General features: G+C 36.6%; 1 protein-coding gene across 2 annotated transcripts in view; it reads left to right on the top strand.

Annotated features, from left to right (window-relative positions):
• Positions 1-18414, top strand: part of RGL1 (ral guanine nucleotide dissociation stimulator like 1) — a 204071-nt gene that overhangs the window by 137242 nt on the left and 48415 nt on the right. For both annotated transcript variants that reach the window (XM_051998795.1, XM_051998796.1), the window contains exons 6-8: positions 6018-6142; positions 11307-11522; positions 16346-16449. In XM_051998795.1, the coding sequence (XP_051854755.1) occupies positions 6018-6142; positions 11307-11522; positions 16346-16449 (445 nt within the window). The remainder of the gene's footprint in view (positions 1-6017; positions 6143-11306; positions 11523-16345; positions 16450-18414) is intronic.

Below are 18414 nucleotides of genomic sequence, written 5' to 3'. Positions count from 1 at the left end.
TTTAGCAGCTTCTACATAAAAGGATAAGAGGACTTGGTTTCTGGATTTCTGGAGGCTGAAGGAGTTAAGATTACAACCAAGAATCACCTACCCAGCAAAACTGAGTATAGTTTTTCTGGGGGAGTGGGGAGAATGGATATTCAGTGAAATAGAAGACTTTCAAGCATTTCTGATTTAAAAAAAAGAGAGAGAAATAGAAAATTTGACTTTCAAGAAATGAATTAAAAAGGTAAATAGAAAAGGGAAATTATACAAAACTTAATAAGATCAAACTTTACATTTCTAAATGGGAAGATAATACTTTTAATTTAAAGAACTTTCTTATTATTAAGGCAGTTAAAAGGAATATATATAAACAGAGGTCACAGGTATGAGTTGAAAATGAAGGGATGATATTTAAAATATAAAATTAAGGTGTGAGAGAGGAATGTAATGGGAGAAAGGGAGAGGGGGAATGGGGCAAATTATTTCATATAAAAGAGGCAAAAAAACCTTTTATAGTGGAGGGAAAGATGGGAAGATTAATAAACCTTACTCTCATTAGAATTGGCTCAGAGAGGGAATAACATATATACTCAATTGGATATAGAAATATATTTTACCTTATAGGAAACAAGGTGGGAAAGGAGATAAAAGAAGAGGTATGATAAAAAGGGAGGCTGGTTGAAGGAGAGGTAGCCAGAAGCAAAATACTTTTGAAGAGGGACAGGGTAAAAAGGAGGGAGAGAAGAGAATAAATAGGGATAATAGGATGAAAGGAAATAGCAAAAATAACTGTGAAAAACATTTTGAAGTGAGCTTCTTTGATAAAGGCTTAATTTTTCAAACATATAGAGAATTGAGTCAAATTTATAAATATAAGAGCCCTTAACCAACTGATAAATGATCTAAAGATATGAATAGTTTTCAGATGAAGTTATCAAAGCTGGCTCTAGCTATATGAAAAAAAAAATACTCTGATTTACTATTGATTGGAGAAATCCAAATGAAAACAATTCCAAAGTACTACCTAATACCTATTGATTGGCTAATAGGATAGAAAAGGAAACTGACAGTTGGAGGAAATCTGGGAAAATGAGACATTAATGTACTATTGGTAGAATTATGGTCTGATTCCTCCATTCTGCAGAGTACTTTGGAACTATGTCCAGAGGACTATAAAATCATGCATATCCTTTGATGTGGCAATACCACTACTAGGTCTCTATCCCCAAAGAGAAAAAAAAAAAAAAAACAGCAAGGAAAAGGGCTACATGTACAAAAATATTTATAGCAGCTTTTTTCTGGTAGCAAAGAACTAGAAATTAAGGAGATGTGCATCAAATGGGGAATAAATTGTTGTATATAATTATGATGGAATGCTATTGTACTATGAGAAATGCTAAGCAGAAACTCTCAGAAAAACCTGGAAAGACTTCCATGAACTGATGAAAAGTGAAATGTCTTAGGTATAAAGTAGCAGTAATATTATAAGATGATGAGATCTGAAAGACTTAGCTATTCCGAGTAATATAGTGATCTAAGACAACTCTGAAGGACTTCTAATGAAAAATGCTATCCATCCTAGAGATATCTAAATGTGAATACAGATTGAAATATACTTTTGTTACTTTATTTTTCTTGAGGGCTTTTTAGTCTAAATTTTCTTTCACAACATGACTAACATGGAGATGTTTTGCATGACTATACGTGTATAAATTATATCAAATTGCTTTTCTTCTCAGTGGTGGGGAGAGAGTGAGAGAGGAAGGGAGAGAATTTGGAACTCAAAGTTTTAAAAAAACTGAATGTTAAAAATTGTATGTAACTGAGGAAAAATAAAATATTAAATAATTTAAAAAAGAAAGGCATAGCATATGCTTAGAAACATGATGTGTTTCCCAAAGGAACAATCTCCCCCAAAGGGTATTTATTGAAATTATAATCACAGAGTAATAGAATATTAGAGCTAAAAGGAATTCTTAGCAACCATTTTGCTGAAAGGCTGAAAAAGCAAAGACCCCAAGAGTTAAAAGTATATTCCAGATAAGGCAAATTTCTTAATGGAATCTGGTAGTCAACTTGCTTAGGTTCCAGTTAAATTTGTGTGTATGCATGTTATTAATTATATTTCCATTTCAATGTGCACCAAATCATTGTTCTGGTTTACCACATACTTGTCCATGTCCATCAAATAGTTATTGTGAAAATTCTCATGTTATCCACAACCTTACATCTCACATAACAATGTCCATCTCACAGAGATTCTTTAAGAATTTCCTTCAAGAAGGGATTAAGTTGTGTTCAGTAGCTCTCCTCTCAGAAGCACAGAGATAAGAGTTTCTCTCTCTCAACAAGGAAATGTCATTCTTCCAGCTTTAAAAGTGTCACTGGTCTGCCCTCTGCCAGTACCAATTACAGTCCTGGTCTCCAGGCTTTATCTTTTTCATCTTCTCCAATTTCTGCATCAAAGGAAATGAATGTGATTTTTTTTTTCCTGTTGGAGAACTGATCAGCTCCATCCGAGGGCACAGCACAGACCTACAGCCCCGGTCTCATATTGGCGCGAGCCACTGTGAGCTCCCGTAACCCGGAGAGGGAAAGCGCGCAGTTTCGCTGACTTCTTGCCTGCTGACTTGTTAGAAAGTCTCCTCTGACCTCCGAGCCCACTTCCTCCTTTGCTGTGGCCACGGCTTCTGGGGCTGTTGACCAACTCGGAACTCCTGAAGCGTATTTCCTGAAAGCAGCGGCTGAGCTTATCAGGGGAGGGACAGGGAAACGGCTCCCGAATTAGTGGCCAGGGAAGCTCAGCCGCGCCAAAAAAATAATCAGATATCATACATCACTACCTGTTGGATTTTCCGTGTGTTGGGGGCAAAGGGAACAGAGGAAGGGATGAGAGAGGCGGGGAGAACCTTATTAAGAGGTCAGTTGCCAAATAATAAACGGGGGATGACTTCATCTGTTTAGAATGCTTGAATGCCGGGGGCCCTCATATAAAAGGCAGACTGCAGGCTCCCTTTGGGGCCTCCCCATTTTGTCCTTTTGTTGGAGTGGAGAACACCACACCAGACCACGGCTCGGCTCATTGGGGCTGCTGCTGGCTCCTGGCCTAATTGGGGTACCAATGGGATCAGTCATTCATTGTTCCCAACCGGGGCCCTGGAAGGCAGAGTTAATTTGGCATGGCTTAGGGGACATGCCGGGGTCAGGGATAGTTTCTGACTTTGGAAAGACTTTAGGCAATACCCAGGAATGCATTTTCTTAGGTTTGATTGGGAAAGGCTAAACCAAAAATATCTCTAAATTCTGTGTTTATTAGGTACAGGGATCCTAATTGAAAAGTTGTTTCAAGAGCCAGACTCCAGGGTAAAGGCTTTGTGTTTGCCTTTCCCTCCTCAAAGGCTATGTATGTGCTTTCTGTGGGTTTAACTGGAGACTGATCCTCATGTTCTGTTGGGAGGGAGAGAAACTTAAAAATGCAAAAATTTACAACCTCCTGCCCAAACAGCCCTTACAAGTTTTGGAGACCTAGAGGCTCTAGAGACCTCTGGGGATTCACCAGGAAATCACAGAATGGAGCCTGCTGTTTAGTGGATGATCCAGTGAGGAATATTTACAGATAGTTTATCAAAGAATTTTAAGACTTTAGCAATGAGCCATTTGTTAGATATAACCATCAGTCTATTTAAATCATCAGTGTGGTGGTAATCTGTGAACTGATGATTGAGAGAGAGATGGAAAGAGAGGGAGAGGGAAGAATGAAGACAGAGTCAGGATGAGAGAGACAGTCCTGCCAGCTTCCTCTTTTGTTTTTCTCTTTTTCTTTCATAAATACTGGAATGGGATTGGGAAGATTTGTCCTCCTATTAGATTTAATTGAATTACTGAAAACGCCTTCCTTTAGGCCCATTTTGCTTCTGCCTGGACTCCTAACTGGCCCCTGGATCCAGCCTTTTCCTTCTCCCTCAGGCAGCTGCCAAATCAAGATTCCTTGAGCCACAGAACTCACCATTACTTCCCTGTTCAAGAAGCCTTCAGTGGCTCTCAGGGGTGGATAGAGCCTGGATCTGGAATCAGGAAGACCTCAAATGAGATCTCAGAAACTTACTAGCTGTGTCATTCTACACAAATCACTTAACTTCTGTCTGCCTCAGTTTCTTAAACTATAAAATGAGAATTACAGGAGTACTTTAACCTCCTAGAATTGTTGAGATTCTGATGAGATACTTGTAAAACACTTAGCACACTGTACCTGGCACATAGTAGACAATTAAAAGAATGCTTTTTTCCCCCTCTTTCCTTCCCTTTGTGTTGTTTTTAGGGAAGAAATATAAATTATTACTATACTCCATAAAATACATTTTTTGCTTTTTACACAGACTATTACCCTAATACTTGAGAACCTTTAGCTCTCTTCCAGGCTCAATTAAAGTGTCAATTCACAAGGCCTTTCTCAGTTCTCCCACTTACTTTGCCGCTACACTTTGTATATTTTTAAAATTTGTTTTTCATATATATCATATTTACTTATCTGTAGGCATGTTATATCCTGCAGTAGAGAGTAAGTTTCTTGAGGGCAGGAACTATTTAATTTTTGTCTTTGTATCTCTAGCTCCTAAAAGAATACCTAGCATATTGATTGATCAATTGAATATATAATGGCCAGAGATAAATGTGGATAGCCCCTAATAAGGGAAAAGCTTTTCTTAAAATTTCATTAAAGATTCCATATTTCTATTTCTTTATAATTTAGGGGGTCTGTGATCTCCTTGCTGTGATTCTTCTTCCAGTGGTACAGGTCACAAGCCATCTATATTTGCCTTCTCATCCTGGGAGTCTCCTGAGGCCTCCCATCCAGCATGCTGTAGGCCTTCCTATTGTTGTTTTTTTTTTTTTTTTACATTAAGTAGCTGCCAGTAAACATGCAGATTATCCATTTATCACTTCATTTTTTTCTAAATGACTAGCTGATCAGTTTTCTGAGATACTTTCCCTTATTTTACTTCATTTCATTTATTGTGCATTGGTAATTATTAGAAAAATGCTTTAGCTTGTTTATACTAAGTATGACGCTATACAATGCCCTTAAAGATACTGACAGTTTTATGTTATTATGTTTTTAAGAGATTTTGTGATGCATAGCCACAGGATAACATCATTGGTACAACACCGACTTTCCCTTTGAGCAAACATCTTGAAAATCATTAAAAATGTTTCACAATTTCCCAAACAGGTCTCTCTTTTATCCCTGCTTAATTATGATCCCTAAAGTTTAATTAAAGAACATTTGTGTTATTGGACTGACATAATTGGACTGATAGACTGATGTAACAACAATGAAATGGCTATTCATAATTTTCTCATATAGATTATATACAAATTTCTTTTGAGTTAAATATATCTTATTGAAATTCTTTAATATTCTAGTATACTAAATATATACTTAATCAGTCAGTATAATTATTGTCTATAAACAGGAACATCTGAAGAATCTCACCATTTATAGTATGAGCTCATAATCTGAGGTCCTTTTTGGGGTCTGGGAAAATACTTAAGGGTTTCTGTGAATTTGGATGTAAAAAATGAAATCTCTATTTTCACTAACTTCTAAGTAAAATTGAGTATTTTTTCAATTATGAATGTGGGCAACAGACCATTATTTTGACAAGATGTCCAAAGGTCCCCCCACCTGCCAAAGGGTCCCTGACACACAAAAAAGATTAAGAACCCACTGAATTATAGGGAGGAAATCTATAAAGGTACGGAGGGTGTTAGCTCTCTGGAATCATAGGGATTCACTGCATAAGAGTTTTTAAGTCTTTCAGAGTTTTTTTTTTTTAATTGTTCTGATGTTTCTGTGTGCTTCATTCTGCATTGGTTTATAGAACTCTTTATAGATTTTCTTTTGTTAATCTTTGTTGTTTGAAGGACTAATCTTTCTTTGAAGGAAAAATCCATAATTGATGGCAAGATCTGTTGCAGGTAGTTATAAGCCATTGATTTTAAAATATGAATAATTTTTATTTCATGAACAGATGGATTTCATAATGCTCTCACTTTCAATCTGGACGAAGAAGAGGAGCTGGAGGGTGGTGGATCAAGTGAATTCACTTTATTCAGAGAAGACCTTGTGGCAGAACAACTGACTTACATGGATGCCGTATGTACTATCATTATTAAATAGACAAAAATTTGTTATGGTTCAAGAGAGGAAGGAATGGCTAATGAGATTTTTTTCAGTATTTTCAAGTCTTGATAGTTTTAAGCTGTCTAAATAAAACAAAGCAATTTTATGATTAAGTCAAGGAAAAATTTATTTTTCCCTTGAATGATTTAAAATTCATAAGAATGTATGTATATTTATGTATATAAGGATCATAAAGAGTCAAAGCATAAGGTGGGATAGAATGAGGTCACTTATTCCTCGTGTGCTTATATCCTGTAGCTTCTTTTTATAACAGCATAACTGATATTTTTGTCATCCCATAGATGACTGACTCATTGTAGTTAAAAATTTTCCGGAAATGTGATGGGTACTGTTAAAATTTTGGTGTATTTTTACTTCCTACAAATCTTGAATCAGTGGGAGATAACCAATGCTCCTATGCTGTTTCTTCTAGTGACAATGGGATTTTGATGAAATAAAGGTATTAGATCCAATAGATAAAAATATGGGATTCTCTATTGTCTGTAATGATCATATTCACTTTGGAGGTATGAGAAATAGGTGACCATGATGGTCTAAAGATCTTTTCATATGAACATTGGTTAAAGGAGATGCAAATGCTTGTCCTGACCAAGAAATAGCTTTTTTCAGGATGGCTGTCTTCAACTATTGGAAAAGTTGTCATGTGTAAAGGTAATTAGGCTTGTTTTGCTTGGACCCATTAGAGCAGAAGTAGAAGTAATGGGTTGAGTTTGTGAAGAGACATTTCAGTCCTTTGAAAATTCCAGGTATGGAATATGTTAACTCAGGAGAAAGTGAGTTTCCCCTCATTTAAGGTTTTCAAGTTAAAGCTAAATTGTCACTTGTTGATTCTATTGTAAAAGGATTTCTTGTTCATATATGAGTCGGATGATGACTTTTGAAGTCTCAGGGCTGTGATTTTACAATTCTGTAAACTTTGTGAATGCCATGTAATGTGAGTAGGAATCCTATGATATAATTTTCTGGCTAGCAATAGGTTTCTTTTAAAATATTAAACATGTGTGAAGATACTACTGTGCAACAATTTTCCAATGTGAAAATTGGCTTAGTATCCTTTGTTTTTCTGTAGAAAATCTCAATGATAACTTGCATTTGTATGCAGCAGGGCTTATAATTTTCAAAGCACTCTATATCCATTATCTATTTTGCTGCTCACAATAGCCATGTAAAACCAGTACTACCATTATTATTATTATAAACCTGAAAGGGACTTCAGAAGTCATCATCCTACTCATGTAGGAACAAGAATCCCTTTTACAATGGAACCAATAAGTGATAGTTCAGCTTTAACTTGAAGACCTTGAATGATGGGCAATTCATTTTCTCCTGAGAAAACTTATTTCACATGTGGAATTTTCTTTCTTTTTTTTTTTTTAAAGCAAAGATTTTTTTTTAAATTATAGCTTTTTATTTACAAGATATATGCATGGGTAATTTTTCAGCATTGACAATTGCAAAACCTTTTGTTCCAATTTTTCCCTTCCTTTCCTCCTCACCCCCTCCTCCAGATAGCAGGTTGACCAATACATGTTATATATGTTAAAGTATATGTTAAATATAATATATGCATACATATCCATACAGTTATTTTGCTGCACAAAAAAAAAAATCAGACTTTAAAATAGTGTACAATTAACCTGTGAAGGAAATCAAAAATGCAGGCGGACAAAGATAGAGGGATTGGGAATTCTATGTAGTAGTTCATAGTCATCTCCCAGAGTTCTTTTGCTGGACGTAGCTGATTCAATTATTACTGTTCTATTGGAACTGATTTGGTTCATCTCCATGTGTGGAATTTTCAAAGAACTGAAATATGTCTCTTCTCAAACTCTATTAACATCATTTTACACTTGAGAATAGAGTCTCAGAAAGTTTATGTCATATTTTCTAAAGTACAGAATGAAAAAGCTGGCTCTCCTGGAGCTCCAAGTGTAATGTTCTTTCTCTGATACCACTTTCTCCTGTAGACACAGAAAGGCATATTCTGTGCACTAGAAAGATTATCTTGGCAGTTGTGTGAAGGATGGAATGGAGAGAAGAATGATCCCCAGCAGGGAGATGGTAGGAAACTACACTGGTAGTTCAGGTGAGAGGTTATAGAGATATAAGCTAGAGTGGTAACAGGAGGAATAAAGAGGAAGGTGCTTATTTGAAAAATTTTCTGGGCAAAATGTTAGTGTATAAATGAGGTGTGAGCATGAAGGAAGAGTTAGAGATAAGAATGGTTTAAAACTCCAAGAACAGTGTGACACAGTAGGAAGAATATTTAGTTTGGAATCAGAGAATCTTGACAATGATAGGGATCTTTTGAAAGAGGATAAGGATTTTGGGGGGAAAGGTAATGCATTCAGATTTGAACATGTTAAGTTTAAAATATTTATGAGATACTCAGTTTGAAATGTCTAATAGGCAAGATCATAGGTCAGAGGTCAGAAGGCAAGATTGAGGGTAGATAAAAAGGATAAAAAGGTTTGAGAATCATCTGCATAGAAGTGATGTGATCACCAAAGGAATCTTATGGAGGGAGAAGAGAAGAGAAATCAGGGCAGAGCCTTGGGGATCACCCACTTTTGATGAGTGCAGCTTGTTGAAATTCCAGTAAAGGAGATTGAGAAGAAGTGGCCAGGTTGGTAGGAGAACTCAAAAGAGAAGATGAAAAGATCAAGGAGAGAGGAGAGTGCTTACACTGTCAGAGCCTTCAGAGAAATCAAGAAGGATAAGGAGTAAGAAAAGACCATTAGATTTGGTAACGACAATACCCTGGATAATTTTGGACAGAGAAGTTTTGATTGAAGGATGGAATTGGAAGGCAGATTATAGAAAGTTAAGAGATTGAGAAGAGATACTAAATTATAGACTGGTTTCTCAAGGTGTTGGATACTGGATTGATTTAAGAAGAGATATTGATGTTGGGGCTAATTAGTGAGGTTTTGTGATTTTTTTCTTGTTTCATTCAGCATCGCATGAAGGGGAATGAAGACAGAGAGTAATTCAAGTCTGGAGCTTAACAGGGCAAGATAGGCTAAAAGAATAAGGGACTCCAGGATAGAGGATAGTTTAATTCATCAAAGCAGTTAAGATGGGGAGTGGAGGAAAATATAGCCAATGAAGTAGTGAAGTGCAGTGTATAAAGACAGTGAACAGGGTTATGGGTTATATATGCAGAGAGAAACATGGAATGACCAAAAATTACATGATCAGATAATCACTCTCGAAATCACTAACCATGCAAATGTAACATTCATGAATGAAAGGAAGATGTAGGGTATGAGTATCTGTGAATAACTGAGCTAGGGTGAAGGAATGGGCCATATGTAATGAGTAAACTGAGGAATCGAGAAATTAGAATATTTGAGGATGTATCTCAATATATTCTGAGGTCCTCTAGTATTGAGGTCAGGAACTGGGGAGGAAAGATTTCAAACTAGGCATTGAATTAAATGAGGAAGGACAAAGAATGTCCTGGGGGGTGATATCTATAATTACAGCTACTAGAATCTTAATTGGGTAATAAATATAGATAGAATGAACCTCAGGGGACAAAAAGGGCTAGTGGTAGAGGAAGAGTCTGGAAGAGGTAACGGAGAAAAGAAATCGTTCCTACTCCTCCACAACAACTATTTACTTGGGAAGATAGGGAGGAGTGAGTGAAAGTACAGCTAGAGGTGCTGGAAAGAATAGGATTTGGCCTTGAAGGGAGATCTGGGTTTGAGTTTTACTTCAGATTCACACAGACCACAAGGTACTTGACTCCTCAGTTGCTCTAGTGACTCTGAGAAATTATACAATTGTATCCTGTATTGACAGAAAGAAATTTTTCTTGGAGCGTTCTTTACATCCATGAAATCACAGGTAGGTGCCCTCACAAACATACATTCGGAGGTAGAGTTTACTATTGTGCCTCTGAAGATGACATCAGGAAGCCTGGTCCTTAAACCATTTATTCTTCCCCCTTTGCCCTGGGACCTTTACAGGAGGCAGCTTATCTTTCATCTGAAAATAATGGTAATTAGTGACACTTTTGCTTTAATAGGAAGATATATTACTTTTGATAATGTTTTCAATGGTTGATATATGCCTTTTCAAAAATGGAGGTTGGAAAGACCTCGGGCATGGTATGGATATTGTTTTGAAGTGATAGACTCAGAGAACCTTAGAGCTGGAGGTTCACAGTGAAAGAATTGCCTCTCTAACATCCCCTTCTTGCCATTGTCTAGCTGGTATTCTACCACGTTCAATGATGAATTTCCTGTTTTACAATGCAATTCCTTTGGTTTTTAGGCAGCTCCCACTGTTCACACATTCTTCTTCATTGCCTCCCTTGCACTGGCTACCCTCTGGCACCAGCTCTTCCTTCTGGGACTCAGCAAAATACTTCTACTTCCTCTTCCCCTCTTTTCAAGTATCTGAAGACTACAAATTTGTCTCTCCTCCAGACTCTTTTCTCCTGTAAGCTAAATAGCCCCAATTTCTAGTCATTAGTCTTGTTCTGCTATGTCTCAGTGATATTCATGAGATCCTATTCACTTCTCGGAATATTAAAATGTCAAATTCACATTCTTCTTTGCCCATAGCTGGTTAGGACACTCAATCCCTCAGTGCCCCCCAGGCTACTGTCTGAGGAGATAAGCTACCTGTGTACTTTAGAAGAAGGAGTTTCATAAGTTCTCTATACTGATGAACAAAACAAATAGCATACATGGAAGACGGCATAGCGTGCTAATGGATATTTTAACAGACACATGAAAAAACAAATGCTGATATTAGTTTTCTTCTGTGAATTATTCTCCAAGAATCTTCCACCACTTCACTAGTCTAAAGGCCTAGATGGATTTGCCTAGCAGGTAGACAATATTCAAGTATTTTAAATTCAGTCAACTTATTTATTATTATTATTATTATTTTTTGGTTTAAATCTGCCATTCTATGAGATTTAATAAGAATATCAGTTTGTGTATTAATTATTTCAATTCAAGTGCATATAATAAAGCAAGTCAAGCAAAAAGTATTTATTTGTTCATTCATAAAATACCAATTTACAGATGACCCCGATGACGTGTTTTACCATATGAAAAAGTCTCTGTTGTCTTTAACTTCAATTCCTCTCTTGTTCTAGGAACTATTCAAGAAAGTAGTACCACATCACTGCTTGGGCTGTATTTGGTCTCAAAGGGATAAGAAGGAAAACAAACATTTGGCTCCCACCATCCGGGCCACCATCTCTCAGTTTAATACCCTCACCAAATGCGTCGTCAGCACCATCTTGGAAGGCAAAGAACTCAAAACTCAGCATCGGGCCAAAATCATCGAGAAGTGGATTAACATTGCTCATGTAATGTGCTTGCTTTTGTTAACCTTACTTATTTTCTCTGGTGGTCCTAGAGTTCTATTTCATGTCTTAGCTTGAATTTAAAAGGAAGTTTAAATATGGCTAGTTTATTCACACTAACATAAGAAGAAAGTTATTATTTTTAACTAGAATGGGGGATGTCCTTTGGGATTGTTTCCTTTCACAAGCTCCCACACTACAACTCCCTCAGGATAAGAAGAAAACATCCAGTTCCTTTTGTATCCTCTTGTGGGATGAGCACAATACTCTGCAGGCAGGGTTCAGTGGTTACTTACTAATTCTTTGATACTGAGTTCTCTCTTCAGTCCTAAATGTCTTTCCCAGACCTGTGACCATTAATTCTTCTATAACTTGAGAGGTATCATTGTCCCCCCCCCCCTCCGCCCAATGTAAAAGAGGCCTCTGAGATCAGTTAGTTGGTCCCTCACATATTCCAGATGAGGAGATCGATGCTCAGAGACAGAAAGTGACTTGCCCTTTCATGGTTAGTTACAGAGCTAGTAAAATATCAGAGCAAAAATGCATACCCAGATCTCCTGATTATGTACATCCTAACATGCTATCTCTTCAAGGTAACTGGGTTTAGAGCTTGGGTTTCCTAATTCTTAGTGTTAATACATTATTTTCACTTCATTTTTCAAAGGAGAGATACATTGGTACTTATGTTTATATTATTTTTATCTTTTCTGTAGATTCAAGTTTTGGGAAGTCTAGGTTGAACCCTAAGACACAGTGTAGTTCTGTAGTAGAGCCCTGAGCTGGACATTACAGATCTTAGAATCTAGTTCTGAAACTATTAGTCACATGCAGCATAAATTTAAATTTTCTTTGTCCTTTTAATTTCCACTAAATGGGACCAATATTACTTATGTATTCATTCAGTCTAATGATATTCTATGCATACATATATGCAGAGCAAATGCATTTATTGCAAATCTTAAAATGTTAGGAATTTTTGTTGTTATTCAACAAATAACTATACAAATAACTATGATTAGTTGTAGTGTTGTTGTAGTGATTGTTTTTGCTATGAGGCACAACCGATCTGGAAACCTGAAAAATTGACAAATCTTTTGTTGTAAAACTAACAGTTTTAGTTGCTAGGGATACTGAGAAGTTATTATTTGCCTCTAGCCACATACTGAGTTTCAGAGGCAGAATTTGAATCTATGTTTTCCTCACTTCGAGACTTATTATTCTAGTGTCTTTCTGTTTCTCAATTATAATAATCAACAGCTATTTGTTGAACATCCACCATGTACCAAGAGGACATAATGGCCATTAGACATAAAAGCTATAAGCTCCTCCTCGGCACCCACCCCTAAGGCTTTAGGAAATTGAAATCTTTAAGAAGAGTTAAAATATATACAATAATTGAAATTAAGAAGGATTTATGAGAACTACTTATGACAGTGTCTCTGAGGAGGAAGTTTAAGGGAGGGAAAAGGGATTGCTGTGGATTTTTAAAGAAAGAAGTCATAAAAAAAATTTGGCTCAAATAGAGTCTTGAGGAATGGTTAGGACTTGAACATGCTTGGAGATGAGTTAGTGGTTTGAATGACACTTGGCCAAAAAAGAGGATCTGGACAAAAATGAACAATTATCAAAAACTGTTAATAATACATAAGATTATATTGGCTATTGTAATACTCAGATAAGGCATGGTTTCCTTTCTATTGCATTAAGACTTTTGTTTAACTCCATTGTGGAGTGCACTCTCTAGTTTCTCATATTCTCTTACCTTGGAGTAAAAGGAAACAACATCACGGTGCCTTGAGCGTCTCTGATGGATGTCTGAATCTCCACATGGTCTCTGTTCCACAGACTTTTCAATGCACGAACCATTGGGCAAATGCATTTAGCAATAGTCTTTTGTGCAGTTTGCATTTCTTCCAGTCTCTCCTGGGCACCTCAGCAAATACAAGCCTCAAAGTTCTGACATTGGGTTTTCTTCATTTACTTAGAACTATGAGAAAATATATTGTAGTTCATTTTATATTTGATGGAATCTTTGCTTTGGGTTTGGGAAAGGACTTGGAGCTCTCTCTTCATTTTACAGATGAGGAAACAGTGACCTGGCTTACCCAGTATAACACAGGCAGTAAGAAGAACCCAGGAGCTTTAGCTCCAAACCCAGCTCTCTTTCCAGTGTTTCTTCTCAGATATACCCTAAATATCTTATTCTGACAAATGACTGTAAGATCAAATGACTGTAGCAAGAACATGATATCTGTCATATTCTTGCTTAAATAATGACTTACTGCAATTAATTGTTTTTAAAAATATGCAGGTTACTAATTATAAAATATAAATATAAGGCAATATGAAATATCTTAATTAACGTCTTTAAAAAAACATACTATCAAAGATCTTGTCTCCTAAAGTTGACCATGTTGTATTGTTGGAAATTGTTTAGAGCACTGCTTCTTAAATTTCTTCTACCCATGATCCCTTTTCACTGGTGAAATTTTTAATTGACCCCAGTTATAAAAGTACATAAAATAGGTGTACAAATCAAAAGTTTACTGATAATAAATCCTAATTTCACAAGCCCTAATTCAGTTACATGACTTCATATGGAGTTGTGAACCACTAAGAAACTGAGGTTTAGAGTAACCCCTTGCAAGCATGGAATTCAAAGTTACTTCCTTGCCCAATTTTGTTATCTTTTTTTTTTTTTTAATATCATTCACATAAGACTTTTTTTTTTCTAATGTAAGAATATTTGGAAGGGAAAAAATCATTTTAGAAGCAAGAAAAAACATTCTGGCCAAACTTGAAGGCCTTTACATAGGTCAATCTGAATACCATTTTTCTGCTTTTTGTTATCACATCCCCTGGAATATTCCTTTTTTTTTTTTTTCCCTAGAAATGTGACCAGGTGCCTCCTTTTTCCCATCTGCTGAAGTGAAAGCTCTTTTGTACTACTTTCCATTTGTTTATTACAATTTGGACACAATATCTGGGCCCAAGTTCTTCTGTTGCAAGCTTTTTAATTCTTTGAGCATGACGCTTAGGGGCTGAACAGGACTCTGCTTCTGGGACCATGATCTAGTGCATTTTTCTAAGAGAAGGACATTAAGATATTTATAGAGAAAGAATATGAACAATTAATATGAACTACAGAGGCCTTGGTTCTAAAGGCAAAGTCAGCTGGGAGTACAGGATTGTTTGTTTGATATGGTTTGAAAAAGCCAAATTAGAGAGATTGCCTTTCTTACCTCAGCAGCAGGATGTCAAAACCATTTTAACTGATGTGACTCTCTGAGAAAGACAACTAAGTCAGCAGCTAGGGTGGTTCAGAGCCTTTACTCTTGAGGCTCCTATATGCAAAGTCAAGCCCTTGCTAAGACAGAATACTTCTTCATTTGAGAATATATCAGACCAGTCTGCTCATGACACACTATCTGTTCTCTATGGTTTGGGATTGGAGCTCTGGATGACAAGAGATGTATGATCTTCCATAATCATTTGGCCTCTGAGTAGCATCCATCTCCACTAATAAAACTCATACAAAAAGTCTGTGGTTCCCAAGATCCTTTTTCAAATTGCCAATGCTATAGGCTTCTCGTGGAAATTCAAGTTTCTCAAGGGGAACTCTGACTTCTTATCCAGAATATAACATTCACCTTCTACACAGTTTCTGTTTTGTTTTAAAATACTGCCAAAAGCGAATTTTGTTTTAAAACCTAGGTTATTTTAAAAACTCTGAAGTACAAAGGTGTTTTTGAATGTTTATGATGGGGGACAAGCCAATTTTAAACAAAATGAATGTGTCTTTAAAACACACGCACATACACACACACAGACACATATAGAAACACACATATATTTTCCCCTTTTGGCCTAGGACATGAAAATCTAGGTTCAGCTTGTGGTAAAACTTACTGCCAAGATATATATGTACACTGCTCTACATGCACAAGCAGTTGCAATGAGATGGTTGATGCTCTCCCAACTTGCTGTGGATGCTGCCCTAGTACATGTGGCTAACAGCAATCACCTTAAGCATAGTGCACTCATTTTTTTGAGTCAAGTCAAAAGCATTTATTAAACACCAATGCTGGGTACTGTGCTGCTTATTGGGGATACAAAAAAAAAAAAAAAAAAAAAACCCAAGCCCTGCCCTCAAGGAATTACAGTATAATAGTGGAGTCAATATATAAATAAATATACACCAACAAGATATATACAGAATAAATGGGTTATAATCCTAGGGAGAAAGGGCCAAGAATACTAAAGATGTCTGAGAAAAGCTTCTTATAGAAGATGGCACTTTAGTTAAGACCTGAAGGAAACCAGAGAAATCAGGATTTTTTAAATTTTTTTTATTTTTTTGGTATGGGGAAGTGGGGGGGGGTAGGATATTTTAAGTGCATCTGAACCATTTCCATTAGAGTCACAATTGCTTTCTGTAGCATGATTGAAGACTCACCTCCATTGTGTTTATATGGAGAAAGCTGGAAGCTATAAATTGTAACAGCAATTTATACAAGAAATACATACATATATATGTGTGTGTGTGTGTATGTGTGTGTGTGTGTGTGTGTGTGTGTGTGTGTTCATAAACACATACACACATAGAGAGAAAGAGACACTACAGTGCCCCCAACTCTAAAGTGTTTTGGGGTTGAAGGAGGAAGTGAAGACCCTCCCCCACTCTTTTGATGTCGGGTATTTATACAGCTGCCTGTTTAGTGGTGGTGAGAATTCATAACAGCTGGGATGACTAAAACAGGAAACCACTGACCTATCGTAATATTAATATTTAAATGTCTTTTATTTCTTAATCACTCCCTTTGCAGGAATGTAGGATCCTGAAGAATTTTTCCTCATTGAGAGCCATCGTTTCAGCCCTGCAGTCTAATTCAATTTATCGGTTAAAAAAGACTTGGGCTGCCGTCCCAAAGTAAGTTCCCAGGTGTCTCTTCTAATTTTTTTTTTCTTTTTTTGGCTGAGAAATAATTGAACAAAAATGTGTTTAGCTTTTAGAAAAGCTAAATATATCTCCACGGATACCTATCTTTAAAGTCCATATTAGTTTAGGAAGAGAAAAACATTTGAGGTTTTTCTTGTGTACTAAGCAGGAGGGTGCATTTTGCATAATTCAAGCAAGCAAGAGCCTGATGTATGTAACCTGGAGTAGTAGGTATTAGGGCTGAAGAAGGAAAGATGCAAAATACTACAGATTCTGCCCCTATGGAGATAATGCTCTAAAAGATGTCTAGAAATAAGTGTGCAGTAAGATGGAATGGGATAAAGATCTCAAGGGAGATCTGGACCAAGTGTGAGGAGAGAGGGAGAAAGAGAAGGAGAAGGAGAGGGACAGAGAGAGGGACAGAGAGAGAGAGAGAGAGAGAGAGAGAGAGAGAGAGAGAGAGAGAGAGAGAGGAGAGAGAGAGAGGAGAGAGAGGAGAGAGAGGAGAGAGAGGAGAGAGAGAGAGAGAGGAGAGAGAGAGAGAGAGAGAGAGAGAGAGGAGAGAGAGGAGAGAGAGAGAGAGAGAGAGAGAGAGAGAGAGAGAGAGAGAGGAGAGAGAGGAGAGAGAGGAGAGAGAGGAGAGAGAGGAGAGAGAGGAGAGAGAGGAGAGAGAGGAGAGAGAGAGAGAGAGAGAACTTTTAACAAAGTAACATCCTCAGACCCGTGCCTTTAGGAAGAATATTTTGTGGGAAGAGCAGCCTGGAAAGGGAGGAAAATGGAGGCAAGAGGCCAGCTGAGAGACTATTCTGTTAAATTAAATTTCAGAGTCAAGGCCTGTATGGAGAGAATAGGAATGTGCATGAAAGGAAGACAAGGATTCGAGATATACTGTGGTAGCTGAATTCCCAGGATTCATCAGTTTCTTTCAACTGATCAAGGTGTTTGTCGATGACAGAGAAGGAAAAAATCAAAAATGGCTTTTAGTTTTCAATTCTGAATACTTGGAAAAATAGTACTACAAAGGGGAGATAAAAACCCAAGGTTGAGAGCAGAAATATATGGGGGTGGGGTGAGGAAATGATGGTGGGGTGGAGGAGCAGATAATGAATAATTTAATAGATGCTTAATAAGAAGAAGGCTACCACAGGCATAGGCTATCTTCAACACATTATAACAGGTTTAAATGTTGTGATTTTTTTTTTAACAAAAGGAAATTTAAAAAATTAAAATAAGAGTTGCAGCCCTGTTGCAGACAACCAATAAAAGGATTTTAGATTGTTATTTAAGGAGTACATTCCATTGAGTTTTGGGGTAAAGAAAACAAATATTAAGTGATAAAGTCATGAAAAATGAATCTTTGACTCTCTTTGTTGTTACTGAATATGAATTCCCTTATGGTTTAAATAACTCTGGTATATAGTGCACAAAGTTTCATTTACTTCCCCAGTCCAATACGATACCATTTTAAAACTGCTGCTTTAGTTCTATCTTCCTGGCCTAAAGAAATGTCAGTGTCCCTTCTTATAGGATCATGGAGTTTCCTGAAGGTGAAAGAAAGGTTTCTTGTGGATAGAGAGCTCTTCTAACTTTATTTGTTATGACAGTATATTCATTTATCAGCATTCAGAAGACTTTAGTTTATCTATTCATATAGGAAAGACCAAGCAGATAAGGAATGTCTGTTGCCCAGATTTTTTTTAGTGTTACTTTATTTTTCTTATTCTGTAATCAACAGTCATCAAACATGGACATTTCTATATATGTAGAAAAACAGAAAATCATAATATTATATGTGAAACTTCAAATCTCTTATAGCTGTTTCTTAGAAAGAAATTAATTCACCATACCCATGTCAAAGGTATCCTGCTTGTCTGTATCTCCTTCAAAACCTCCTCTTTTATTTTGATTTTTAAAAAAATTCTATAAGCCTTTTCTTTCTTCTTTCCCCCCAATATT

Source organism: Antechinus flavipes, chromosome 4 (genome assembly GCF_016432865.1).
Source record: "Antechinus flavipes isolate AdamAnt ecotype Samford, QLD, Australia chromosome 4, AdamAnt_v2, whole genome shotgun sequence".
NCBI classification, from domain to species: Eukaryota; Metazoa; Chordata; class Mammalia; order Dasyuromorphia; family Dasyuridae; genus Antechinus; species Antechinus flavipes.
This window is presented reverse-complemented; position numbering and strand designations above follow the sequence as displayed.